Here is a 13,479-nt window from a genome sequence, read left to right on the forward strand (position 1 = left end):
CTCCTGTAGCTAAGCAACTCCACCGGCGAGGAGCAGCAGGAAATGACACGTGTCCTGGCCGAAGCTTTTGAGGCGATGAGAGTCGAGCTGAATTCCCTTCTTCCGTGCCCCCCACAAAGACCACCCAGCGCTGACAGCGCACGCACGTTAGCCAACACTGACGACCGGACGCTTGCCCTTTTAGAACAGTACTCCAAACTTCTCCTCAACGCTGTGGAAAAGAGGATGGACAACAAAATCTGAGTACTCGCAACAGGATTTTAAGCCATGATACTGCTTTGCAGAAGCGAGGAGTTTTAAATAAAGATTTTGAAAAGAACGCAGATATTCTACCTCCATGTTTAGCGCTGTAACGTCACACGCTCTTGATGCTTCTTGCCACTCATCATTTTGTGCCCTGATACTAAAGACATGTCTGGATGTTATTGCCACTCAACATGGCTGCCAAATGAATTATAAATGATGATCGAGGGTTCTCCATCACGCAGCAGTGGTTCATCATTTTAAAGACAGGGAATCAGAAGACTTTTTTACGCATGGATGCAATCTGACGTATGTTGAAGTGAAACACTGTTACGACAAACTTTTGTTGAGAGAACGCTCATGTTTGAATTTGATATTTAAAATTTCTCTTTCAGAGGGACCGGCATCCCTGGAAGTCTTAACAAAGCAGATTTATCCCACTTTTAACGTTTTATTACTACAATGATTTTATACTGAATGTCGTGTTTGTGCTGATGCTCTCAAGTTCAATTGGGACGGTGGGATGTGTATTTATTATTATGTGATGGGTCACTGTTTGTTGGACAGTGACGTCGTGTCAGGAAAGCTCAGTGTCACCAGAAGTTTGATATTTAGGGATTTCAACAAAAAAAACGTTTTACCAATCGAACTGAATTATGATTTAGTCTTTTGATAGCTTTTGTACTTGAAATGGGATTTGTCTCAAGGATACAGGTGCCTTAACGTTGACCAGCAGTTTGTCGTCGAGGAATAAATCCGGCATTTTTACTTCATACAGATTCCTTTTAGGTTGCAGATGGCAGCCAAAGCAAAACTGCCACAATTAACACAACGGAATTGAATTGCTCTGGTGACGCTGGGGAATATTTCATAACCTAATAGACATTTAGTGGGGAAACTTTTTGAGAATTGACGTAGGTTTACAAGTCACTTTTAGAAATCCGAATGCTTTCCAATGATATTCTTCTTTAAGGTACGTTTTATTAAAAAGTTGTGTTCTGTTAGTCATTTACAGCTAAACAAAGTCTGTTATCACTTCCTAACAATCCTTTCTGTATATCCCTTAATTCCTTGCTAAATAGATGATGTTGCTTCTCTAACCTGCGGTAGAAACAAGCCTTCTTTTCCATACTTCCAAAATGATAATGTACAGTAAAGCACCTTTTGTCTCCAAGCTAATGATGGCGTTTGTAGTTAAGTGTACTGTAACCTCTTATCTATAAAAATATACTGTATTTTAGATTCTCTTGTACTGTTAAAAAGTGAAGATGCTTTGCCAAGCTGAAGTCAGTGCATACTTGACAATTTTTTGCGACCATAAATGATTTTGTCATGGAGCAAAATCTGCAGTCGCTCAGACACAACTTTTATTTCTTGCCAAATATTGAGCATATCCAAATCGACCAAATGCCTAATCTGAAAAATGATGTACCTTGTGGACACGCTTCAACACTGCAAATTCCACTTTAAAGTCTGTCATGATGTCACAACTCTTATATCTCTTACCAGTTGAATGCTGAGCATCGTTTTGGTATGCTTCTATTTTAAGACCACCCTATAATACCCCTTTTTTGAGATTGAACTGGCAATTTTACGTTTAGGAATCTAATATTTCCAAATATTTTTGGTACAGTATGCAAAGACATCAGATTCTCCATCTTTTAATATTTAAACAAAACTTGAAATGCATGAGATCAAAATATCATAAGCTCAATTTCATACAGAATTCATTTAGTTATTAAGCTATTACGAGTGATGCAGAACTAAACAATGTATGATTACATTGGTAATAGTGACAACTGGAGTCTTCTGTACTATAGAATGAACACACTACTTATGCATGAGGATCGGTGGATTTTAGGGCCGGCTCGCGCTTTAAACAAGAATGCATGCTTGACAGCTTAACTTGCTTCTCATGAACAATCATTTGAACCTTCAGCTTTCAGCTCTGTTTCTGTGATCACCAATCTTTGCTCTCATTGAACATATAATGAAATGATGTACTCTAGGATGACAGATGGACCCGTTTCAAAGACTTTGTCTGACCTTTTGCTCCAAAGCCGAAGTCAAGTGTTTTTATCCTTATGTTTATAAGATCTATCATCCACAGTCTTTCTCAGAGAAGTCAAACAAATAAAATTGTATTTATTACATGAATACATGGAAAATTGTTATGTTTATTGCACATTTCTTGCATACCACAAATAATAACTTGCACACTTATCAACAGTACAGAAGTTTTTTGCTAATCAGATATGTTTATTTGATAAAGTGTCATAATGTTCCCACTGCGCTTGTCAAGGACTCCACCAGCTGGAAGTAATTGTACTTAATGTCATATTCCATGTCATACCAGAAATTCACTGCAGAGATAAAAATAGCATCATTTTGATCAAAGAACACATTATTATCTGAATTGCATACCCAGGAATATCATGAGTAAGGTTTTGCACCGCTGCAGACGCATCACCCACCTGCTATACATCCGTGAGACTGACGCACATGGTGAAACCACAGAGAGGGAAGGTACAGCATCTCGCCAGCTTCAACAGTACAGTGCAGAGGTTTAGCCAGTCTGTAGGAGGGGTATCGCTCAAAATCTGGATTCAGAGGGTCTACAGGAATCCAGGGCACCTGATGAGTGGAAACACATCACACAGAGATTTACAGGAATGTTTAAGAATTTTAATTATAATTCATATCAATCGAACTGCAGTTGGTTTGTTTTCATTTAAGCCATAATAACAAAAACAGTACAGCTGAAAAACACAACAAAAATATGATTAAAAACATGATTTTTGGAACCCAACTCTTCATATACATCTTTGGTAAACAGGTCATCTTTGTTAGTATTACCTTTGGTAAATTCAAACTTTGAAAATATTTTCAATATTATATTGACCTAAAAATAATTGAGATAAATAATAAGATGATGAAAGTATAATTAAGTAAAGTTACCATGAGAATTTGCTAATTTAAAAATATATAATTTTAAATATAAAACTAAAGACAAAACTTTAAACATTACTCTGCTGGGTAGTCTTAACCACATTGACAGTTCATTGGTTCAAAACAAGTTTAAACATTATAAAATAGGTTTTACTTTTTCACACTGTAGTGATGATAGAAAATATTTTCAAAAAATTCAGAAAATCTATTTTCTTAGATATGCAAATATATCAAATGTCACTTTACCTCCTTACTGACAAAAAAAACTCACTTTAGGTGAATCTTCATCCACTATTTCAAATTCGCCGTTCTGTTTCTGTCTGTATGTTGCTGGCTGATAGAGCTCTGTAAATAAATATACGTCAATGCACAGACAGCACAACAATATGAAAGTATGTCTGCAAACCTAACCAGGCAAAATAAAAGTGTTTCTTGATTCCTTACCATACGGTATGAAAGGTCTATCAGTGGGAGGAAGTAATACAAACTCTTTACGCCCAGATATCACACAGTATAGATTCTCATAGTGATCCTTATGCACTGCAGAGTAAAACAAACATTGTTTACATTATCTGGATATATTAATGTTGAGAATCTCAGATATAATATAAGACACTCACTCGATGTGACAGCAGTTTCCTCCCCTAACCAAAAATTGACAGCATCAGGCGGTTTACCTGAATATAAAATAATAAAAAAATAAAACACAAAGTCCTTTGAAGTTGTGAGATGCATTTCAAATGCATGTGGAAATACATCAACACACCGAGAGCTTCACTCATCCAGGGAATGTGAGTCTGCACGTCTCCCGTTAGTTCTGGTATCTCTTCCGTCAGATTTGAACACTGTTTCTGAACATAAAACACACCACTGCTCCTCACTTTTCTTTCTATGATATCCAGCAGAGAGGAAAAGCTCATCTGACGCTCCTCTGGCATCACAAAGCGATCCCCGTTTACAGCATCTGCGTATCCGTTAGGAGTGACCGCCACGCTGATTATCTTGGAGCCCACTTTCTCTCTGTGCGACACAAAAGAAGTGTTTTCAAAGCATTGAAAGGAGTAGTTCACCCTCAAAATAATGAAAATTCTGACATCATTTATTCGCCTTCTTATTCACCTGAATGACTTTCTTCTACAGAAGACATTTTGAAGAATGTCAGTAACCAAAAACCGTTGGTCCCCATTGACTTCTATTGTATGGACACAAAACCAATGCAAGTCAATGGGGACCAACTCATTTCTGTTACCAACATTCTTCGAAATATCTTCTTTTGAGTTCTGCAGAAGAAATAAACCCATACGCTTTGAAATGTTGAGAGGATGAATAATGATGACATTATTCATTTTGGGGTGAATTACTCCTTGAAGGACATGCATGTGATATGCATTTACAAATGAGTTCTACTGCATGCTGACATCTGATTGGCTGACCTGAGGTACCCAGGATTCCATTTAGACAATGCTGGCCAATCACTGAAGGCGTTGCGAATGATGCAGGGCTTGTTAGGACCAATCCATTCACGATAAAACTGAAGTGGTGATAGGGGCTCATCCAGGTACGGTACTGCTTCATTTAAATAAAGCTCTGTTGAAGAAAACACGCAAATAATACACACAGATTACAATGAAGTCACATTTGAGTCTATCTCATAACAACTGACCTGAACATATTTGGGTCTCACTACATTTTTTAAAACGATTTTTAAGGCGTTCAGTGTTGATTTTGCTGATGGGGTATAAACGTGCCTATGATGTAAAACAAACTCACCTCGTGCTTCTCTGGGAAAGTCTCTCAAGCACTCTTTTACTGCCTCCATTAAACATGCTTTTATGTTTCTTTCGTCAGCTTAGAACACTCGTCGTGTACGTTCTTGCCTTGCGTACAAGTTTACTCATATTCAGCGAAATACTACCCGTCAAACTACTTCACATCTATCTGTTTATGATTTAAAAGCATTGCATGACAGCTCATATGCTCAGCAACTCACATGTTTTACGTCTCCTGTGTTGTGACGCGTATTTTCCGCTCGTGCGCAGAAGCGACGCCATGTTTGGAGCGTGCGTTTGGCGTCCTCTAGTGGCTCGAAGCTGGACTGCAATGACAATCGATTCATTTAAATGCGTCAAATTTAACTAAAATCCTCAACTATACAGAATATTTGACTTTTTATTTGATCATTTGACTAGGCATAAATAAGTGGATTTATTTTAATTCATTACATTTTTGTTAAATTATTGCCACGCCCTCAAACAACTTCACACTTGTTGCCAATTAATGTACGTGCTTTCTGAGACATCAGTGTTGTTGAGAGTGGGAAAGTTTTCTTTCCTCTTTTTCTGTAAATGATTGTTTATACTCATGGACCATAAGGAACATGGATGAGGATGCAGCCCTCGAAGATTTCTTTGATCAAACTATCGTAAGTTAATTGTTTAAAAGGAAAATAAAACGACTAACATGTAATCAATATAGGCGCATTACACAGCCTAGATAAACGTTAGTTCTCACAGATGGTTGAAATGCATTAAATTTACTGTTTTTTAATGCTAAGGTTTTAAATGTTGGTTTAACACCTGCCAAAATTAAGGTAAAACGGAAATAGGCCTGCGTGTGGAAACAAAAACTCAACACACATATTAACAAGTAAATGAAGCTGTAAAACACGAAAATAATGGCAAAATATGTAATGAAGTGCTACAGAAATGAATAATAAATTGTATTTCAATTAAAATGTGAAGAATTATGCTACTTAATTTTTTTATGAAAATACATACTTTTAAACATATTTGTTTTCTACATGTATTGTACATAAATGTAAAATAATGTATTAACATTAAAAATGATTATGAAATGTATACGTCATAATTATATTTTAGTTGTTTTTTGTGTATAGTTTGGGTCATCATAGGTAAGATCCATGTCCGTGTCAAAATATCTATGATGCTATTAAAGTTTGAATTTAAGAATTGAATTTTTGTTGTTTAAAGGCTCTCTCTTTATTGTTTTCCTGAAGGGTTCATCTGATTACATCTTTGAGGAGGATCTAGGTCTACAGGGTCCAGCTCCAGAGCTCCAGGATTCCTCTTACCTCTCCTCTATAAACTCTCAGGGCAAGGATCTCACGGAAGACTTGGATCTGAGTTTTTTACCTGATGAGTTGAGCGTTCAAGATGAGCCGTCGCGGGCCGAAGATCTCAGCAGGAATGAAGACAGCGGCATTTTCTGTCCGCCGACCGAATCCACGGAGGCGGATACAGGCAGCAGCAATGCTGTCCAAAACACATCTCAGTTCTGCAGTCTCCCAATGACTCCCATGACCCCTATGACCCCCATGACCCCAGTGGCGGAAAGTTCAGGCATCATCCCACAATTACAGTGAGAGCTCTTCATTTGGCGATGGCTCTTTGCAAGGCTGTATTTGTAATGACATTTAAACGATTCATTGACTTATGTGTTGTATTCAATGTCACTGTAAAATTCAGGAATATTGTGTCAACCGTGAACCTTGCTTGTCCTCTGGACCTCAAATCCATTGCACTTCAGGCGCGTAATGCCGAATACAATCCAAAGGTAAACTTTCCATGCTCGTACGTATGTTAATAACCAATATTTCTGAGGTACACCCTAAATATCCATGTAGCTACAGGCAATATCATTGCAGGGTCTTTGTAATTATTTTCTCTGTTTGCAAAGCGTTTTGCTGCAGTTATAATGAGGATTCGGGACCCGAGAACCACTGCTCTCATTTTCAGCTCTGGAAAAATGGTCTGCACCGGGGCCAAGAGGTATCCATGATATATATTCCTAATTTGAGGTACCACGGCTGTAAATTTAACAAACTGAGCGGAGTATAGTCTCACATGTGTCTGTTAGCCTGTACTTGTCATTTCCATTGTTGATCTTTGCAAGCAGTGAAGAGCAATCTCGCCTCGCTGCACGGAAATACGCCCGGGTCGTACAGAAGCTTGGCTTTCCTGCCAAATTCCTAGACTTCAAAATCCAAAACATGGTTGGAAGTTGTGACGTCTGCTTTCCTATACGCTTGGAGGGCCTGGTCCTCACTCACCAGCAGTTCAGCAGGTCTGTCTGTCAATTGTTTTATGTTCACGGGTTTCCATTGGGCTGTCTTGTTAACACTTTCATACATGTTGTCTCTCCAGCTATGAGCCAGAGTTGTTTCCTGGTTTGATATATCGCATGGTGAAGCCGCGTATTGTTTTGCTGATTTTTGTGTCTGGAAAGGTCGTGCTCACAGGTACATTAGATATAAATTTCTTATATTCTTTAAAACATGTAATCATGCATTGGAATTGTTTTGTTAGGCCAAGTTTAACCACTTCTACTAATGCTTTGATTCCAGGTGCGAAGGAGAGATCAGAGATCTATGAAGCTTTTGAAAATATCTACCCCATACTGAAAGGATTCAGGAAACAGTAGAAATCATGCACTTACTGTACACGTGATTCATAGGAATACCTGACTTTTGTTGTTACACATGGTTTAACGTCTTTATGATTATCGGAGATGGATGCTGGAATAACAGGAGGCCACAAGAGTAAATATATTTTGTTAAAATATTATTATGAATGTTTTGTCCCTTACATGTTGTAACTGCAGCTTGCTGATGCAAGCGAAATAATAAATTGTGAACATCTCTTATTTTGCAGAATAAGTATGAACAATAGGTTGTATTTATTCATTCAGAATAGGGAAGTGTGTTTAGTTTTATTTCTAAAAGGGTAATGGTACACTTTTAATCAATGTTTCTGCCCAAATAAGTTCCTACATTTTTAATAGATTCGATAGATAAATACCATTGTGAATGTCAGCTGTTTTCTATTCAAATCATTTCGAAATTGTATTATATATAAAGTATTTGCATTTTGCAATGGTTCATAATGGTATTTATAATGAAAACCATTAGAATTTGCACATGTATTTTAATTCCAGCCCAAAACTATTGTTTTCTATTGGTTCCCATCCACCAGATACCATCCCACGAACAGAACCCAACACATTACCCACAGAGACCATTAGGGTTTCATTAAAACCATCACAATTCCCAGTGTAACAATTAAATCCATTAGAACTTGATGGTTTCTATTTTCCCAGCAGGGAAAACAAAATTAAGCTTCGAATAATTTTAAATTAAATAAAATCTCAAGATAGTAACAAGCATGTTATTCACAAAGTATGAACTTCACCAGCACACGTGACATCACATACACAAACAACACGTCACGTGATATAGTGGAAGTCCAGCTATCATGACATACACAGATACTTACACACCAGTCAAGAAGAACTAGTTATTAATTTTAACATTTTAAACCACAGACCATGTCCATGTATTAGATAAGGTTTCTTATGGGCTTTGAATCCTGACAGAGCCTGTATCATCATGGCTAGTCCCGTCGCAGCAGAATCCCGGGCTGTTGGGCCCGGTGAAGAACAACCAGAGTCTGCATCAGAGGCCCGGGCACCTGTGCAGCCTCAGCCGCCTCAGAAGCACAGTCAGACGGCGTGTGCGGGCGCGTCTGCCGCGGTCATGGTGGAGGCGCTGGATGACGCCGAAGGGCTGTTTGTGGCCGTGGAGAGATGTCCGCTCTGCAACACAGCCCGACGCAGACTTACCTGTGCCCGATGCATCCAGGCCGGAGATTTCGTGTACTTTGACGGAAGGAATCAGGAGAGGTGTGCAGATTTTTTACTGTTATTATTTGCGCCGCGTGCTAATGCAGTTAGCTTCGCGATGCTAACAGGCTAAAGCTAACTTGTAAACAAACTGTCAAACTGTTAGTTGTTTTCGGTATTATGGTTTTGTGACAATAATTTCATTCGTTTGTTTTATTTTATATAAGCAGGTGTTGTCCACGCGATTAAGTTTTTATAAATTGTTGATAAACATTATAAAAGCATTTGAATGTGTGTGTGTTGACCTGGTTAGCTTTAGCTGAGTCATGTTGATAAATGTCCAAATTCACGTGTTTTAAATGCAATGGTTGGCATTCAAATTATGTAATAATATTAAACATGGATTTTAATGCATTAAATGTGTTAAAATCTGATTAAATTGCTATTTTGACCGTTTGTAGCCATAGTATATTTAACATTATATGAAAGAAGAATATAGTGCAATGTTACACATGGCTATAAAACTATTAAGTGGTTTATTTTGTCTGTTTTAGTCTTAATAATTATACATTTAATTTGATAGTTTCATACTATAATCCTGTAATATCACCCTTATAAAATTATCATTTATTTATATGAATGAATGATCGTATTCTGCTGAAAGGTACACAGAAAAACTTGAAAGACTCCAGAAGCTGAAAACTGAAAAAGAGAATCTACAACACAGGTGTGATATCAATGTCTTATGTTGGACGATTTGAGAACATGTATATAAAATTAATAGTATATTGAATATTCCTTTCTTAGAGTCATCAAAGCCATGGATAAGAAAGTTGAGGCAGATCAGATGGTAAGTTATAGGTTTTACATACTCCACATTTGAAATAAGCAACAATGACATTTTACCTTAATGGTTTTGTTCACCATAGAGGTGGAAAATCATGTCATGTAAGATGAAAATCCAGCAAATGAAAGAGGCTATCTGCACTGGCAATGAAGAAGTGAAGAGTGGTGAGTCTGTACTGTCACACAGGTTCATCCCATAAAGAAATATTTATTTTGGACATGTATACTGTATGTCTGAAATCCCTGTTGCTTTACTCAGTCATGTTATTCTCTTTACCTTTTAGGCAGGGAGCTGTTGTTGCGTTCTCAAGAGGAAGGTCAGAGACTGCAGCGTAGGGCCAGTCGGCACCAGGAGAAGAGGGATAAGATTAAACGGCATAACCAAAAGCTTGGTGAGCTTCTGGAAAAGAGATCCAAAGACCTGCAGGGAAGACTGGAAGCCCTGGCCGAGGTGCGGAGAGAGCACATCCTGGAGCTCACCACACACATCTTTCACATACAGGAGGAGAAGCAGGGCAGCAGGTCAGAGCCAGAGTTAGAGAACTTAGGAGACAAAACAGACAGCACAACACATCATATTTACAGTATTCCTTTGCACTATTAAGGGACCCAGTGGATCCAGCTGTGGCCGAGTACGATCTTGCTCTGACCTCCAGCACCGTAACTGAACTCGCAGAGGCCAGACGTACCACATACCACTCGGGACGTTGGATCTGGGATGATCAAAACGGAGAGACGAGCATTAGCATCACCGGGCCAGATGTCACACTGCCAAGCAATGGAGACTGCTCAGCCTATTACAACTGGGTGGAAGAGAAGAGCGGAAACCAGGGGCCAGGTACAGAAAAATACAGTCACCTCTCAGTCATTTCTCTAAAAAGTTTGTTTGCTTCTTTAAAACTAAAATTAAGGATGCAGACTTTTAGTCTACTTCATTTTATTGAGAAATATGCATTGCTTTATGTACTTTTCAAATTTACCTAAAAATGAAACCAATCATGTAGTAAAGTTTTGCTTTTGTTAACATTTTACATTTCATTTGTTTCAGAGCTGGATCACATGAACCCAGCCCACACCATCAGTGCTGCCCTATGCTATGCTACACAACTCGTCAACATCCTGTCTCATATCCTGGATGTCAACCTCCCGAAAAAGTTATGCAACAGGTCATTGCAGCATATTATTTTTTTTCCCTTCAAGTAAAAATTCGAGACATCAGCGTTCGTGGTTTATCTCTGAGACAGTTTTGAAGCGGGAGCAATCTTCAGTATGCGGCACAACGGTGATTTTTAAGACCACAGACGACTGACATTCTGTTTTGTCTCCTCTACAGCGAGTTCTGTGGTGATAATCTGACCAGATACCGATTCACCCGCGCCATAAACAAACTCAACACCAACATCCTGCACCTCTGCTTCTCACAGGTAACCTTTTTTGAATCATCATTACTTAGCCTGTTTTGATCTGAGAAGATTCTGATTGACTCTAACATCTCACGTGCATGTCGCCCCTTAGAATGTTGACAGCGAGCTGCTTCATCCTCACCACACTTTGAGGAACATCATGTTTTTAGTGTCGCCAGAAAACAAGAACCTCGGCAGGTAAAAACGTTTTGTAGACTACATGTTTACTTTGTTGTGCTAAAAAACATCTTCGCCAAATATCTTTCACCAAATATACTGTATATTGTCCCCTATTCATCAGTAAAACATCTCTTTCACAATTCTGCCAATTCCAATTTACAGAACTGGGCCTTTTGAAGTGAGTGCAGACTTAGAAGAATCAATGGAGTTTGTGGAACCAGAAGCAGCCGGACCTTCTGAGGAGAGCGGCGATGAGGCTGTGACCGATGAAGAAACAGACTTGGGCACGGACTGGGAGACTGTTCCCAGTCCCCGCTTCTGTGACATCCCATCTCAGCCTATGGATCTTTCCCAAAGTGGCATGCAGGCGTCTCAGCCAGTGGGAAACGCTGGGGGAATGATCTCATCTGCGGCCGCTTCCGTCACGTCTTGGTTCCGTACCTACACTGGTCAGCGCTGAGATCAGATGGATGTAAGGGGTGGTGGCATATGCAGACAAAGGGAATTTTCTGTTCACCTGACTCTGGGTAGTGGTATATATGTGGTAGAAACCAGAGGGAAGCATGTGATCTTCAGAAGCAACTCACGTGTGCTAGTAATAAAGTCTTGGATAGTGGGTTCAAAGCAGAAATTTCATTTCTGCTCTTTTGTTGCTCACATTTAACTGGAGACATTACATAAATTACACCCATTGCCAAATATTATCTTGTTATATTCATATAAACTGTAGAAAGCATTGTTGGACGGACTTGAGTCTGTGCTGTCTTGACTGATGGATTGTAAGTTCTCACGGAAGAGTAAAACTGCACCTGTTCACCAGCTTTTCAAAGAATTTTACTGTATAAATGTTGCTGGACTAAAAGAGTGAAGCATATTATTGGTGTGTTATGTTTTATTAGATACATTTTCAAAAGGAATTGTATTTTATGAAGAAACAGAGGTGTGTAATGCTGATTTTCTCTCTTTTCTTTAAGATGAAACATGCTGTATCAGGCATGAATATTCTGGCATTGTTATGACTTGTAATGTTTTACCTATATTTATTTTTGCACCATCTTTAGTTGTTGAAACAAAAAATCATACTATCAAAAAGTTTCATATAAACATGTATTTGTTTAAGCCAATCCGCACAGTTATTAAACTGAAAATCTCTTTGATAAACAATAGAAATTGAGCAATTATTTATATGTATAAATTACATCTTTGTTTTAAATGTGTTGTGATATCTCCAGTTGCATTTAGAAGAAACTCCAAAAGAAGCATCAAGAGTATAAATACTCTGACAAGGATATAAAACATTCAGGGCTTTTGTGCCAGAAATGCTCATGTATATTCAGTTTTCATGTCGGGCAATTTTTGTACTATACTATAAATCAATCACACGTTATAAAACCTGCTGCAGTCAGTCATTTATTATGTGATGTAACACCATTTAGCTTTAAAGAGCGAAGATTGACTAGAGGATTTATTCATATTCAGACATAATAAACCAATATTACATGGACAACTCTGATAATCTGAACTGTGATGTTTTTGCAAAACTTTTCCCCAAGATATGAATTTAGCAAAAAACTTTTTTTTTAAATTGAGAAGCAGTCTATAATAGTTAAGTCTAAATAATGGATAGGTGTACACTGCATAATAGAGTTTGATATTTTTCCGGGGACAAAATGCTCTTATTTTACTAGCATTCTAAATCAACCTTAGAGCTAATTTATAAAACCTTTTAATCTCCAGATCAACTGAAACTGAAACCTATAAAACTATCCATTTAATAGCAGCAGTAGACATTAAAAGTAAGACTTACATGAGAATATTTCTCGAAGATTTTAACATTTATTGAAAGTATAATCGTGTATGCAACAAACAAGTGGCAAAAGTTTGTTTTCACAAGTTGCACAGCAGAAAGGTGTTGTTTGGTCCCAATTTTACCTGCAAAGCACAAGACCTTTGACTTATTCACCTAAATGAGTTCGTTACCATAAGTGTCTCCTTTTACGTGTGAGAGTATCACTTAAACAGCAAATGAAATGTGAAATTAAAAACCATATTTAGTTCACAAATATTTGTATACATCTAAAGGTGTAGGTTTCAATGTTTTAAATTATTTTTGTAGACAATAATACAATTATGTCAACATTTTATTTAGCTAGAAAAGATATTGAAACATATGAAATGGATTCAGGATATATGGAAATCATTTCAGTGCGGTTTAAAAAGC

General features: G+C 37.9%; 4 protein-coding genes across 6 annotated transcripts in view; 3 read left to right on the plus strand and 1 right to left on the minus strand.

Annotated features, from left to right (window-relative positions):
- The window catches only part of mapkbp1 (mitogen-activated protein kinase binding protein 1), a 37,656-nt gene extending 35,254 nt beyond the window's left edge, over positions 1–2,402 (plus strand). For both annotated transcript variants that reach the window (XM_056767484.1, XM_056767485.1), the window contains one exon: positions 10–2,402. In XM_056767484.1, the coding sequence (XP_056623462.1) occupies positions 10–243 (234 nt within the window). In that variant the 3' untranslated portion in view covers positions 244–2,402. The remainder of the gene's footprint in view (positions 1–9) is intronic.
- On the minus strand, positions 2,369–5,185 carry jmjd7 (jumonji domain containing 7). Its single transcript, XM_056767486.1, has 8 exons — positions 4,963–5,185; positions 4,626–4,779; positions 3,959–4,212; positions 3,813–3,869; positions 3,637–3,732; positions 3,464–3,537; positions 2,718–2,877; positions 2,369–2,606 (listed from the first exon to the last, which is right to left on the minus strand). Exons 1-8 carry the CDS (start codon positions 5,009–5,011, stop codon positions 2,518–2,520), a joined length of 933 nt encoding a protein of 310 aa, XP_056623464.1. The 5' UTR covers positions 5,012–5,185; the 3' UTR covers positions 2,369–2,517.
- Positions 5,186–5,403: 218 nt separating this feature from the next.
- Positions 5,404–7,774, plus strand: tbpl2 (TATA box binding protein like 2). The gene is made up of 7 exons (XM_056768148.1): positions 5,404–5,614; positions 6,209–6,570; positions 6,678–6,765; positions 6,889–6,980; positions 7,108–7,275; positions 7,356–7,450; positions 7,556–7,774. The coding sequence occupies exons 1-7, from the start codon at positions 5,570–5,572 to the stop codon at positions 7,630–7,632; spliced, it is 927 nt and encodes a 308-aa protein (XP_056624126.1). The 5' UTR covers positions 5,404–5,569; the 3' UTR covers positions 7,633–7,774.
- Positions 7,775–8,443: 669 nt separating this feature from the next.
- atg14 (autophagy related 14) lies at positions 8,444–12,751 on the plus strand. 2 transcript variants are annotated; one of them, XM_056768842.1, is made up of 10 exons: positions 8,444–8,889; positions 9,494–9,556; positions 9,637–9,679; positions 9,759–9,840; positions 9,960–10,197; positions 10,281–10,513; positions 10,724–10,841; positions 11,009–11,099; positions 11,191–11,276; positions 11,421–12,751. In XM_056768842.1, exons 1-10 carry the CDS (start codon positions 8,597–8,599, stop codon positions 11,716–11,718), a joined length of 1,545 nt encoding a protein of 514 aa, XP_056624820.1. In that variant the 5' UTR covers positions 8,444–8,596; the 3' UTR covers positions 11,719–12,751. The 2 variants fall into 2 exon arrangements, with proteins under 2 accessions (XP_056624820.1, XP_056624821.1); XM_056768843.1 differs by lacking the exon at positions 9,494–9,556.
- Positions 12,752–13,479: the final 728 nt, after the last annotated feature.

The sequence above is a fragment of the Triplophysa dalaica genome, chromosome 15 (genome assembly GCF_015846415.1).
Source record: "Triplophysa dalaica isolate WHDGS20190420 chromosome 15, ASM1584641v1, whole genome shotgun sequence".
Lineage (NCBI taxonomy): Eukaryota > Metazoa > Chordata > Actinopteri > Cypriniformes > Nemacheilidae > Triplophysa > Triplophysa dalaica.